This window comes from Trichoderma reesei (assembly GCF_000167675.1).
Source record: "Trichoderma reesei QM6a unplaced genomic scaffold TRIREscaffold_20, whole genome shotgun sequence".
In the NCBI taxonomy this organism is placed as follows: Eukaryota; Fungi; Ascomycota; class Sordariomycetes; order Hypocreales; family Hypocreaceae; genus Trichoderma; species Trichoderma reesei.
Genome location: NW_006711167.1, coordinates 615,562 through 629,213, shown reverse-complemented (window position 1 = coordinate 629,213; position 13,652 = coordinate 615,562). Strand labels below are relative to the sequence as shown.

The 13,652-nt window shown below is 49.0% G+C and overlaps 5 protein-coding genes across 5 annotated transcripts; 3 read left to right on the top strand and 2 right to left on the bottom strand.

The window, feature by feature from the left end:
* Positions 1-1,280: 1,280 nt before the first annotated feature.
* TRIREDRAFT_110534 (uncharacterized protein) lies at positions 1,281-2,146 on the top strand (the record flags this gene model as incomplete). Its single annotated transcript, XM_006968047.1, has 2 exons — positions 1,281-1,562; positions 1,634-2,146. 2 exons carry the CDS (start codon positions 1,281-1,283, stop codon positions 2,144-2,146), a joined length of 795 nt encoding a protein of 264 aa, XP_006968109.1.
* A 235-nt stretch (positions 2,147-2,381) lies between these two features.
* On the top strand, positions 2,382-6,068 carry TRIREDRAFT_80813 (uncharacterized protein; the record flags this gene model as incomplete). The annotated part of the gene is made up of 7 exons (XM_006968046.1): positions 2,382-2,438; positions 2,567-2,777; positions 2,925-3,215; positions 3,333-4,387; positions 4,496-5,152; positions 5,214-5,510; positions 5,607-6,068. 7 exons carry the CDS (start codon positions 2,382-2,384, stop codon positions 6,066-6,068), a joined length of 3,030 nt encoding a protein of 1,009 aa, XP_006968108.1.
* A 173-nt stretch (positions 6,069-6,241) lies between these two features.
* Positions 6,242-7,905, bottom strand: TRIREDRAFT_67174 (uncharacterized protein; the record flags this gene model as incomplete). Its single annotated transcript, XM_006967983.1, has 3 exons — positions 6,242-7,222; positions 7,282-7,734; positions 7,798-7,905. 3 exons carry the CDS (start codon positions 7,903-7,905, stop codon positions 6,242-6,244), a joined length of 1,542 nt encoding a protein of 513 aa, XP_006968045.1.
* Positions 7,906-8,583: 678 nt separating this feature from the next.
* TRIREDRAFT_66913 (phosphatidylinositol 3-kinase) lies at positions 8,584-11,514 on the top strand (the record flags this gene model as incomplete). Its single annotated transcript, XM_006968045.1, has 4 exons — positions 8,584-8,660; positions 8,721-8,807; positions 8,839-8,970; positions 9,042-11,514. 4 exons carry the CDS (start codon positions 8,584-8,586, stop codon positions 11,512-11,514), a joined length of 2,769 nt encoding a protein of 922 aa, XP_006968107.1.
* Positions 11,515-11,881: 367 nt separating this feature from the next.
* On the bottom strand, positions 11,882-13,221 carry TRIREDRAFT_66960 (uncharacterized protein; the record flags this gene model as incomplete). Its single annotated transcript, XM_006967982.1, has 2 exons — positions 11,882-12,950; positions 13,043-13,221. The coding sequence occupies 2 exons, from the start codon at positions 13,219-13,221 to the stop codon at positions 11,882-11,884; spliced, it is 1,248 nt and encodes a 415-aa protein (XP_006968044.1).
* Positions 13,222-13,652: the final 431 nt, after the last annotated feature.

Here is a 13,652-nt window from a genome sequence, read left to right as displayed (position 1 = left end):
TATAAAAAATATATATTATAATTTTAATAAATTATTTTTTTTTTTATAATAAAGTATATTAATTATAATAAAACTAGCTTTATAAATAAAATAATAAGTATTTATTATTAAAATTAATATATTTAAAAAGTAAGTTTTTAAATTAAATACTTTTAATATACTTACTTATAAAAAAAGTTAAGGCTTAATATAAGCTTATATTAAGCTTATATTAAGCCTATTATATTTTAATATATATAACTTTTATAATTATTACTTAGGCTTATAATAAGTTTAGTTTTTAACTAATTAAAGTATAAGTATAGCTTAAGTTTTTTATAAAAACCTTTTATTAAAGGCTAAAAATAAAGTAAGTAAAGTTTATTATTAAATTAAAAATATAATATAAAAGTTTTTTAATAAGCTAGTATAAATATAAAGGCTTTTTTTATAAAAAAAGTTTATAAAAATATTAATAAATAATAGCTTTAGCTAGCTTTTTAAAGTAATATATATATATTTTTATAATAACTTATTAAAAAATATTTTTATAATATTATAATACTTATATATATATATATATATATAAAAGCTATTTAATTATTATATATATAATTATATTTTATTTTTAAAAATAATAGTTTTTAAAAATAAAATATATTTATAATAAAAACTAACTTTATATATAATAATAATAAATATTTATATTTAAAAAATAAAAATTTTATTTTTATTTTTAATATTTATAATATATTTTAATTAAGTTATTAATAACTTAGTTTAAAAGCTAGCTTTAAAATAAGCCTAATTTAAACTTAAGTTTTTATATTTAAATAACTATATAAATTATATAAATAAGGCTTAGTTTTATAATAAAAAGTATTATTAAAATATATATAAGTATAAAATATTAAGTTAATTTAATAATATTTATATATATAATCCTTTATAATTAATTATAATAAGTATTCTTAAATTAAATTTAATATTTATATTATATTAAATATATTAAATATATTAAATTTTAATTATAATTAAAATAATATAATTAATTATTTTTATTATTATATTAAAAAATAAAAAATTTATTTATTTAAAATATATAATATATATATTATAATTTAAAAAATTAATAAGGCTAATAGCTTATAAATACTAAAGGCTATTAATTATATTTTATTTATAACTTGCTTTTCTTTCTCTTTTATACTAGCTAGGTAGTTAGAATACTTAATTTAGCCTCCCTTTTATTTTATATTAAACAATCTTGCATTTACATTAAATCGCGGCGAGTCTCCACGATGTCGTCTGTTGATGGCTGCTACAATGCAGTAAGGCAATCTCTGCCAGCAACATCCCCTGGAACAAGGGCGTGGAAAAGCGATGAAAATACTTTGTTTTCTCCCCTCGCCTTGTATTTTCGAGGAGATGAATTTCCCACGGAGAAGAAGGGGGAGAAAACCATGATTGGAGAGAATGGTTGGCTTGAGTGTACAGACCAGAGCGACCCAAACAAGAACAAACAAACGCCTCAGAAGAAGACGGGCATCTTGGATGGCATCCGAAAGATTGCGAAGGACATGGTAAGTGCTTTGACGGAATGAGACTGAGGAAAGGAATTCAAACTCATAACGGCCAGTCTGGACTTCACCAGAGCCGGCGAACTCTCCCAGCTTCGAAGGTATCGGTGGGCACACATGCCGCGGTTTCACTGGATCCCAGGGAGCAGAGCCTCTTGTACTGTGAGCTCGAGTTCAACCTCACGACAGCCCTCAATATGTACATCAGCGAAGAGCTCGACAAGGGCCACCTTTCTCCGGACCACCTGAAAAGGGTGTCTGATGAATGGCACCAGAAAGGCCGTCACAAAGTGGTCGGCTTCAGGTACGACCTCGAGACACAGCTGGAGCTCGTCAGTCTTCACATCAACGACTTTAGCTTCTACGGCCGCCGGCAGGGGAATACCACTAAGATTGCGCTCCTGCTGAACGAAATGAAGACGAATGCGCGCAACATGCGTGTCCGGACATTCTGCCAGCCAGACACTACCGTCGCAAAGCATCTCGTTGACTCGCAGTCGCTCTTTAACCTGATCAACGCCTCGGCCAGTCAGCAGATTGCACTAGCGGAAATAGCCCGTTTCTTCAAGTTGCTCATAAAGTCCTGAAGCTCTCAGCTCACTCGCCCTAATCTCTAAAGGGTAAACAGAGCACCACTTTGAATCCGGGGAAGAAGTAGACTACTACAGGTAGCTAGACTAGTATTACCTGCCTAGTGAAAGAAAAATCAATTAGAGAAAAAAAAATATTCATATGTGAGAAGAACAGAACCTCACTCTGCTGCGTGTAGGGCAGTTTTCGGGTCGCTCCTTATATATCACATTCTGTGCATATATAAAGAGGATGGTCAGGTCAGAAGGGTGTACCGGGTCGCAGGCCTTGGACGACATGGTAATGGGGGTATGTGTACCCATGAATGGCTAGGCTCTTGATGTATATGATACCTACCTATTGCCTCTTCAGCGACGATGTTCATCATGAGTTCCGCAGTGTGTTAGTGAGCCCAGTACTGATTAATCTCATGGCAGACGAACAACAGCAGCATCGCCTCCAAACGCAGCGTTGAGCGTCTGTACCACTCGAATGAGGTCCCTTTCTTCCGTTATTTTGTCCCAAAATTTCAGAGGAGGGCGCCTCTCATCAACAGAGGCTATTGGCTACGCCTGCGGGCAATCGATGTCGTTGTACAGCGCTTCCTCTCCAAGGAGACGACAGGGAAGAAAGTCGTGATCAACCTTGGTTGCGGCAGGTGAGTCTTTCCGTGCTGCGGCATGTACCACTCTCGATCATGAAGGCTCATGCTTCCCAGTGATGTTCTGCCCTGGCAATGCCACGCTCGTCAACTGGCCTCAAACGACGTCCTCTTCATTGACGTGGACTATCCAGACCTCATGCACAAGAAACGGGCTGTTGTTTTGCAGACACCAGAGCTACGGAAGCTCCTTGAAGATGACTATACAATGAGCGACGGGGGCAAAGATGGCCTGCTCTTACGCAGCGCCAAGTATTGCCAACTTGGGTGTGATCTTCGGCAACTCGACAGACTACGCGTCTTGCTCGAATCAGTCGTGAGCCTCTCTGAGTGTGCCATTCTGTTTGTGGCTGAAGTTTCAATCACGTACATGGACACTCAATATGCCGACTCTCTCATCGAATGGGGGAACACTGTTGGCCGAGGTATGTCTTGGTGCCCTGAAATGCAAAACTATGTTTAGGTCTTCACGTTTGTCCCGTTTAGATCGTCAGAAGCCAATTGCAGGACGGAAGAATTGTCTCTTGCTAATAGCCGTATAGAGAACGACTTTTGTCTCTTGGAACAGATAATTCCGTATGGGAAGGGCCATCCCTTTGCCCAGCAGATGCTCAGCCATTTCGTCAAGCTCAACACTCCTCTGCGCTCCATTGAGCAGTATCCAAGCATTGAGAGCCAAGTAAACCGATTTCGGGAACGTGGCTGGCCTCGTGTCGACATAAAGGACTTGTGGCAGACATGGTCGAGCGATCAGTTTCTGAGCGACTCGGAGCGGATGGCTCTTGATGACGTCGAGCCCTTCGACGAGTGGGAAGAGTTCATTCTTTTTGCACGCCACTATTTCATCCTCCATGCATCTACCGATTCGAGAGCCGGCTCATTTCCACAGACAATTGGACCCATCACCAGCGAGCCGCCGAAGCAATTTGTAGGCCTGCGCGCCGAAAGGAGTGATGGCATTACGAAGGAGAGCAGCCGGCGACGATTCGGCAATAGCATGATCCTAAACAACGCATTTGGGAAACGATACGCTCTGAATTTACTGGGAATGAGCCTTAACAGCAGGGAGCCGACTTATGATATCTTTTCACTTGATGACCAACATCAAGCGCCGCCGCAACTGCCGTCTGCTGGACCATCTGCTCGGATGTGTTTTACATTGACAGACCTGGGAGAATATGGGGTCATGCTAGTCGGTGGCCGTACGTCCCCCTCTAGTGTTCTGTCGGACTGCTGGCTCTTCGAAAGAGGTGCCAATCCGCGCTGGCGCATGATGCCGAAATTGCCTGTTCCGTTATTTCGGCACTCTGCTCTTCGCCTGGGAAACTCATCTCTTCTCCTCATCTTTGGGGGAAAGAAAAGCCCATCGCAGCTCTCGGATGATGTCTTTCTTTTCAACCCACAAAGAGCGTGCTGGCAAACATGCCAGGTGGTGGGGAATGCTCCCGAGAGCTGCTTCGGATCCTTTCTCTGTAATTCGAGCCCTGCGTCAAGCATCACTGGTGATTATTGTGGCGTCCTAGGAGGGGGAATTTTGAAGAATGGCTGCATTGCTACTAAGCAGTATACATGGCGGATAAACGTCAATGATGCTCAGGTATGTTTCAGCACCATTCGTCGGCCACTCTCTATACCAAGCAAGCTGCACCATCGTGAATGAACGACGATCCATCTCGCCCCTAGCTGACTTCTGTGGTGGTAACAGCCGACCATTTTATTTCGCCCCATGACCATCGATCCATCTGACAGCAGGCTTATTTCTTCGTTTGGTGCCCAAATAGTTCAGTTGGGACCCCATGCGATGATTTGTGGCGGCATGGGAGCAGACGCATGCTTAAACGGACAGACTCTGACCATAATCACGCCTTCTGCTGAAGGACTTGAGGTGAAGGACTTTTCAACTCCAGGCAATAGCGAGCGTATGCCTTTCATGATTGGCTCTTCAATTGTGCAAGACGGCGACTCTCTCCTGGTAATTGGTGGAGGAGCAACATGTTTTTCAATGGGGACGTTTTGGGACACAGGCGTTTACAGAATTCGGCTGCCTGACGCTATTCTGGACGCTATCCACTCAGCCTCACGGCTCAACAGCCCTGCTGGATCAAGCATCAATCTCGTTGGAAGTCGGAAATTCGTGGCGGCCTCGGCAACTACAGGCTCTGATGTTCCAGACAACCTGAACCAAGAAAGTCGGAGGGTATCTTTGACCTACGTGCCCACTATTCAGCTCGAATCAGCCGAACAGTTCCGTACGATTGTTCGTGAAGGGAAGCCTGTCATTCTCAGAGGTTGCAATATTGGACAATGCCAACAAAAGTGGACTCCTGAATACCTGGTGAGCCAGATTGGCGCGGATGAGAAGGTGAGTTCAATCGTGACTCCGACTTAAGTCTCGACAAGAGCCACCAAGCTAATCGCAGTAGTTTGTCATACATGAATCACACGAAGATTCAGGGGCACTGGACTTCAACAGCAAGAACTTCAAATATGTGACAGACTCCTTCGGGAGCATCATGGGCAAACTGCAGGCCGGGGCCAGGGTCTATTTACGAGCTCTGTCCCGAGACAAGCCCACTGAAGTACCGGCCAAGCTAGAAGAAGATTTCCCGAACCTAGCGGAAGACTTTGTGCTTCCACCCGAGATGGCATATATCAATGACCACCTTTTCAGCTCTGTTCTGAGGTTGTCTGGACGTGTGAACATGTGGTTGCACTACGACGTAAGTTCCAACCGGTCATCTCTCTAGCCTATCTTCAAGCTCAAGCTGGTCATCAAACATTTCCCATACTGATCGTACGTCAACCCCCGCTTCTAGGTCATGGCCAACGTCTACGCACAGGTGACTGGGATTCGGAAAATGATTCTATTTCCCCCCAGTGACGTGAAGCACCTTTCCTTTGCACCCGGTGCGTCTAGCTCGAGCGTGAATGTCTTCCAGGCACTCGAAACGTCTCCCTTTTCGCTCCAGGCGACCCATCCGCAGGAGGCTGTACTCCATCCTGGGGACATCTTGCTACTGCCGGCTCTGTGGTTACATACCGCGGCTCCAGTAAGCGATATGAGCATTGCAGTCAACGTTTTCTTTCGGGATCCGGGCCAGCAAGAACATTATTCTTCCGGCCGAGATGTCTATGGTAACAAGGATTTTGAAGTGTACGAGAGAGGGAGGCAAGCTGTCGCTCGGATTGCGAAAAGCTTGCAGTCGCTGCCTCCTGTTGCCAGAGAATTTTACCTTTGCCGACTTCAAGAAGAATTGAGACTGGCTACCGAGGCCTAGAATATGGGCGGTTTGCATTTTGGAAGACGAAGAGAGCATCAATCAATCTTGGGCAATAGGGCAATGCTATACCTCTCCTGACCGCGGCATGGTCTATCTAGCACGCAGACGTTGCTGCAAATAAAGAAGAAAGCAAGCCTGCTTTGTAGCGTTGAGCTGACACGTTGCTAACCTTATTCAACAAGCCACTCCTCAATGTTGACTCCTATACTCCTGCTTATTCCGCGCATGATCTCCCAACCAACGTTGATCCTCCACTTACCAGACCGATCCATTATATCTCCTGTTCCGATTCGTATAAGAAGCTTGAGACTTGATAAGGTGGCCAAAGCCATGCCAATGTCGCCGTCGAGCCCGGATAAGGGGCCTGCTAAGTCGGCCCATTCCGTTCTAACAGCCTCGAAGATCGCCAACAGGCGTTCCAATAGGAATGCATGCGCCCCGAGCAGTTTACGGGCAATCTTACGCTGTTTATTGCGATTGTTGGCTCGATTTGCGTTAGGGCCGGGACGTCGACGCTTGCGACCACTGTAAGAAGTTGAGAACAAGCCCAGATCGTGCCGGACAGTGTTGTGAGATGCGAGATATGATGACAGTAGAAGGATTTTAGCGGTGGTCGGTAGCAAGCCGGTCAATCCCGTCAGGGGATACGAATGATGTGATGTCAGTCCAGTGGCAGACTGTCGGCTTTTGTCGATGGTTGTCTCGGAGCCTGATTCACGAGGCGACACAAGCTTAGGATTGAGTAACGCCTCATCTTGGAAGAAAGGCCTCGCGGCGATGAGAAGCTTAGAGAACTGCTGGGGTGTAAGAGTTCCCGCAACAATGGGCGATACAAAACGGGGCCATAGAGTGTAGCAGCTGTTCCTGAAAGCAGGCAGCGACCGCCCAGCCGCTTGTGTGAGAGAATCATGGACCGCTGCGCAGAATCTGGGCCACAGCTTTGCCACATCTTCCGAATCTGCGGCCCTATCCTGCAATTCCTCCCCAGTTCCCGAGTCTCTTGTTGGGAGGGGGGGCGGAGGTTCCAATGAAAGTATTTGAATCAGCTCGGGTTTGGTGTAGGGCGGAAAGTACAGATGCGAAGTTGGACAAGCTCGAAGAAAGCCTGCTGGTGGTGTGGTGACGATAAAAACACAGGTGAGGCACGGAATCTACCAGCTTAGAATTAGCAGTTGCTCGCCATGTAAGGTTTTCTTTTTCCCCCTTGTACGAGACAGAACGGGGTCTCAATCATGCTCACAGTTTCACACAGCCTGGCCAAGGCTGGCATCAGTGTTGGCGGGGAATCTCTTTGCCTGTCCATCCCATCCAACACCAAGACAAAATGGGTCAATGCATTCTTCAACCGAGGATCGTCGAATATCGAGTTCAGCGATGCAGCAAGCTGCGCCAACGTCTCACAGCGTTGGGATGGCATGTCGCCATCTCCGAGGTCTTCCCGTGCCCTCAAGGCATCGGCCACCGCGGCAATGATGCTCTCAAAGAGGTGGCGCCCGGATATACATCGAGCGACGTTGACCGTTGCGTGGACGAGACCAGCAGCCCGACCATTCGCTGTTCCAATGTTTTCTGACAGCTGTGCTAGAAGCTGCCTCGTGATGCTGGACTTTCCCGTTGCTTCCGACCCGTGTATGATGAGATTCCGACCGGGAGCGGCATCCGTCTATTGTTCGACAGGGTGTTAGCGAATTGTTATCACTCGTGCTGGACCCGGAATAAGGCATACGTAAAGTAAGGCGGCAAGTGCGCGTATCTGACAGTCCCTGCCTGGAAACCGGCGAATCAGGGGGGCCAGAGACGTCTCATCTGGAAGCTCGAAGACGACTGATGCCATTTCAAATGCCTGCGTGAGGACGAACGGCAATCGGATTCGTTATGACGTGGTGCAGAGACACATTTGCAGACATCGAGCGTCGCGAAGGCCAGACAAGGATCACCTAGAGCAATGCCAGCATGTCAGCATCCTTCTGCCGTCGGGATTCGTGTCGCTGAAGTATGTACAATCAAGGCAGTATCAATGGCAATGGCAATGCCACGCGCTGGCAAACACCTAGAACGCGTCTGGGTCTGGAGGACGAGGTAAGTACATACCGAGATGAAGCTGGTGACCAGCTACCTACCTAGCTGGCAGAGCACATGCAGGACCTCGTCGTGTCGTCTGGGGGCAAATCTATGCATATCCCGGCGCCGTGGCGCGTCCCACAATTACCCGTCCAGGCACGATCTGGCGCGTTGACATGTGATCAAGATAGTACATGTACTAAAACGCACTAACAGTGTTGCATGCTACTATGCTTATAAGGATGGCCTCGTATATAGCAATAAAGCCGGGGTCGATGACCCCACATCGTTATAGCACAGGATGACTGTACTAGTAGCAGCTTGCATTAGTGCATGAGGTGTGAACGACTGTCCGTCCCATAAGGCAAGGGACCTTGTTTAAACGTTTATATGCACCTCGTTTGACATCATCCGGAATGTCACTGGAGATTGCGACAGAGCATGAGACACCATGGCCGATTATGGCCGTATAGATCCATTCTCCTTTGCAGCCTCTCGAGATATCGAAAGCCCAGTCAGCATCCGAATGTAAGTCAAGTCTTCGGGGAATCAATCTCGTTGTGCCATGATTAATCGTCCTGCCTGTAGAATAGGAATCGACGGAGACGTACCCCCCACCAAATACTCGACGCTCCTCGATAAGCCCCAAGTCCGTCATATTGGCTCAAACACGAGGTATGGCGCGGTCCAAGAGACAACGGTAGAGGCGACGACGCTCTAATGCTCGCGTGACTAGTTCCTCGTCCGAGCTTTATGTCACGGTTCAAGTATGGGCAGGCTCCAAGGCCCTGACCGTGCCGGTTCAGACATCTTACAAACCCCCTCGTCAAGAGAGAAGGTATGGATGCATCTCATCGCAGAAAGTCCCGGCAAACCGCGTTGGTGAATCTGACTGTTGCAACCCTTCAGGTGGAATGAATGGCTGCGGCTCCCTATTTCGTACAAGTCGATACCAGCCAACTCCCGCTTGGCCATCACCATATGGGATCTTTCACCGGCCGAAGGCGAGAACGATGTTTGCCATGCGACGCCGTTTGGGGGGACTACTCTCGCCTTGTTTGGCGACGATAACCAGGTCATCAGGGGTCGTCAAAAATGTTACGTCCACAAGTACAAGCACGCCGATGGGACTGATAACACGACAACGCCTGCGGTTGTCAGAATGAATGGAAATGGGGCGCCACAGTTGGCTGATTATACAGAGGAACTGGAAAGGATGGAGAGTCTGTTCAAGAAGCACGAGATGGGCGAGATACCCCGAGTGGACTGGCTTGACCAGATGGTGTTCAGGGGATTCGAAAAGAAGGGGTTACATGCCGCCAAAATGTCAACCAAGATGCGCCAGCAAGATGTCACCGCGAATGCAAAGGACGACGGCGGGGCGCATGGCATTCTGGATCACTCTCGCGGAGACACAACGGATCCATATGTGTGTGTGCTGAACGTGGAGCTACCGCGATTCGACTTTCCGGTTGTCTTCGCTGATCATGAGTACGACCCTCCTCCGATATCATCTCTCCAACCACTTTCCGCCTCGCAAATCGCAGCGCAGAGACGTCCAGAGGTCCAATTTGGCCCCGGAATCAAGGCAATCGGCGAGAGCTCGGCAGACTTTGGCTCACACCTAGTGATGATATACGATCCCGAAGTAGGGCAGAGGGACAACCCGGCAGAAGCGAAGCACAGGCGCCTTTTCCGCAGTTCCCATCGACACGGCATCCTCGATCGGGATCTCAAGCCCAACGCAAAAGTCCGTGACGAGCTCAACGTTATCATGTCATACCCACCAACACATATCCTTACTCCCGAAGAGGCAGATCTCGTTTGGAAGTTCAGATATCACCTTACGAAAGACAAGAGAGGCTTGGCCAAGTTCGTCAAGTCTGTCAACTGGAACGACCAAAACGAAATGAAGCAAGCCGTTCAAGTTCTTGGCCGCTGGACGGAGATTGACGTGGATGACGCCCTTGGGATGCTAGGGCCCTCGTTTGACAACCCGACTGTTCGGTCGTATGCCGTCGACCGATTACGCAAGGCCGACGACAATGAATTACTTCTTTACTTGCTCCAATTAGTACAGGCTCTGAAGTATGAGCACATGTCGGCGGACACCGGCGTGGAAAACATTCAACATTCACCGCTGGCCCAGTTTCTCATTCAGCGTGCGGCAGCGAATTTTATGCTGGGCAACTATTTCCACTGGTATCTCATGGTCGAGTGCGACGACTACAGCCCGGAGCAGGATGAACGCAATCGCGAGATATATCGCAAAGTCGCGTACGAGTTTATGACTGAGCTCGTCAAGCAGCCGGACGGCAACGAATCTCGAAAGACGCTGCTCAGGCAGGCGGAGCTCCTTGCGATCCTGTCAAGGATTGCAAACGACATCAAGCTTTCGAGCGAGCCAATAGCCAAGAAGACCGACAGAGTCAAGGCATTTCTCGGAGATCCTAAGAACGAGCTCACCGTTATCGATCCGCCACTGGCGATGCCCCTTGATCCCTCCATCAAGATTACCAGTGTGATACCTGATCAAGTCACGGTTTTCAAGTCGTCGCTCAATCCAATCAAGTGCACATTCAAGACCACAACGGGCGGCCAGTATCCGATCATATTCAAGCTCGGCGACGATTTAAGACAAGACCAACTGGTTATTCAGATCATTACTCTGATGGACGAGCTCCTCCAGAAGGAAAACCTGGACCTCAAGCTGTCCCCCTACAAGATCCTGGCCACGAGCACGACGGCGGGCGCATCTCAGTTCGTCCAGTCGCAAAGCTTGTCAAGCATTGTCAGCAAGTACAAGAATAACCCGGCGCTCGCCTACCTCAAACACCATAACCCGGACGACAGACAGCCACTTGGCGTCCGGCAAGAGGCACTGGATACCTATGTAAAATCATGCGCGGGATATTGCGTTATCACCTATATCCTGGGAGTTGGCGACCGCCATCTCGACAACCTCTTGCTGGCTCCTGATGGACATTTCTTCCATGCTGATTTTGGATACATCCTTGGCCGCGACCCCAAGCCATTTGCCCCCGTCATGAAGCTTTCCAAAGAAATGGTGGACTGCATGGGCGGAGTGCAATCAGAGCACTACCGCCAATTCAAGCAGTATTGCTTCTTGGCTTACACTGCGCTGCGGAAATCGTCAAATCTCATTCTCAACCTGTTCAGTCTCATGGTTCACGCCAATATTCCAGACATCAGGCTCGAACCGGACAAGGCTGTGTTGAAAGTGAGGGAGAGGTTCCACCTTGAGATGGGGGAAGAGGAGGCGATTCTCTATTTTGAGAGGATTATCGAAGATACTCTGACGGCGTTTGCACCTGTTGTTATTGACAAATTGCACGAGTGGGCGCAGGCTCTCAGGGCTTAGATGGATATCGAGAGCAATAGACAACTGCAGCCTTTGTTGAGTGAACAAGTCTCGACGCGGCGGCCGATGACCATGTGATGAGCTCTAACCAACAATTCGACAGTATAAACTTGGCGTGATGTCCATGATGTCTTGGATACACACGCCGTTTCCCTCCCAGGCCATACATGTCTCGTCCGTACTGGTGGCCACATGAGGTTGGTTCTTCTCCCAATCTCAACCAATGTACAAGCTGCTCTGGCCCAATCAAGGGCGCTGACGGCGAGGGCGGCACGGCTGCCATAACACTGGGTAGGTTCCTTCTTGAACGCACCTCAAAGTTATCCAGGAATTTTGCCCTCCCTTGTTGCTCGTCAAGCTGGGCACTTCATGTATCGCCAAAGACGAAGATGCCCTTGCCCCCTTTGAATCCCTTGAGCCCACCCTGCACTTCTTGTGCCAAAACTGAAGCATCAGTCTCCCAGTTCCAAGCCACTTCACGCAGGGGAACGTCCCGCAGTTTGCCTTCACGAATCAGGTCTACGATGTAGTCAATCATGTGCTTCCGCCCAGCGGCATCCTGCTGGTTCCACCGCGAGAGCCAGAATCCAACGACGCGGATGTCCTTGAATATGAGCAAGCCGACGGGAAGGGCAATTGGCTGCCTGGCCATGCCGCCGTACGAGACCATTGTGCCGCTCTCGCTCAGCGAGCGAGCGACAGCCGTGGCAGACTTGCCGCCGACGCAGTTGAGGCCTAGCCCGATGTGCTCGCGGCCCTTGTTTGTGATTTCCGCCAACTGGTCCTTCCACTCCCGCGACAAGAACTGCTTTTCCGTGACGACCACATCGGCACCGAGCTCGGTCAGCTCAGCCCTGAGGGACTCGGTCTCTTGCTCCGACTCGCGCTCCCGGATCACGTTGATGCTCCGCAGCCCCCAGAGCCTGCCGAGCTGTATGGCAGCCCTCCCGACGCCCGAGTTGGCCCCGTTCTGGATGAACCACTGGCCGCTGCCCACCTCCAGCGGCCGCATCCCGAGCCCGGCGCTGATTCCAGCGCTGGGGCCGTACGCCCTCAGGATGCGATACGCCGTGCTGGGGTTGACGGAGATGGTCGCCGCCTGCGTCGCCCGCAGCCCCTCCTTGTTGATCTTGAGCACCTCGTCGACGTCCGCGACGGCGTGCGTCCTCCATGTGCCGAACTGGGCAACGGCCGGCACGACCCAGTCCCCCTTGTGAACGGGCAATGACGAATCGCCCGTCGCAACGACCTCGAAGACGCCTTCGTTTCCGGGAATCGCCGACGGGCTGGACGTGCCTATGAGGGACGTGAAGCTCGGCTGCGAGCCATAGGTGCCCTGTATGGTGTTGATGTCGGCAGGGTTGATGGGAGCGGCGAGAGCCCGCAGCAGGACGGATCGTTTGGGGAGCGAGGGAGAGATGGAATGCGTGTGTAGCCTTGACCACTCGTTCTGTCAGCTTTGAACGAAAAAGAAGAAAGCCTTCCGTTTTCCCCCCATCCCACCGCCGCGGGGGATTCAATTGCTCACTTTAGCACCTCGGATGGCTCTCCATTCTGGGAAAAGACAAGAGCCTTGGCCTGGGTGTAGCCGTACGGCCCCGACTTGCGCCGAACAGCTTGTTGCGATAGAGGACTGCGGATCTGCGCGCCCAAGACGCGCCTCGTGCACGGCAGGGCGTGTAGACTGCGGTGAGAGCGTGCCAGCATCGTGATGAGGTACAATGGTTAGATATCGATGGCCATGGTATGTTGTTCTCGAGCTCTATAGGAAGTTGGAGGAGATTGGAAGCATATCCTGGCTTCAACTTGCATCATAGCTGGACGCTTAGTCCGAGGTAGCTTCTGCCCCTCCATCCCCACTACAGTACAAACCAAGGTGCCGATCATGTCTGGAGTCGACCCTCTCCAGTCTTATTCCTACTATCGACTGAAGATAACGTAAACCCCCTGGTGAGGCGCAAGTCGGGAATATTCGTGTCAATTCGAGTTGCGCAGTCTGGATGAAGAATTCGATAAGTGGTGGGAAGCCGACTGGAATTGCGAATGGACGTGTTGCACAGCATTCAAAGGACCGAGGTCTCATGCTCGGGCGAAGGACGGCTTACAACAAGTAACCAGCACGCTTTGTCAAGTGGGTA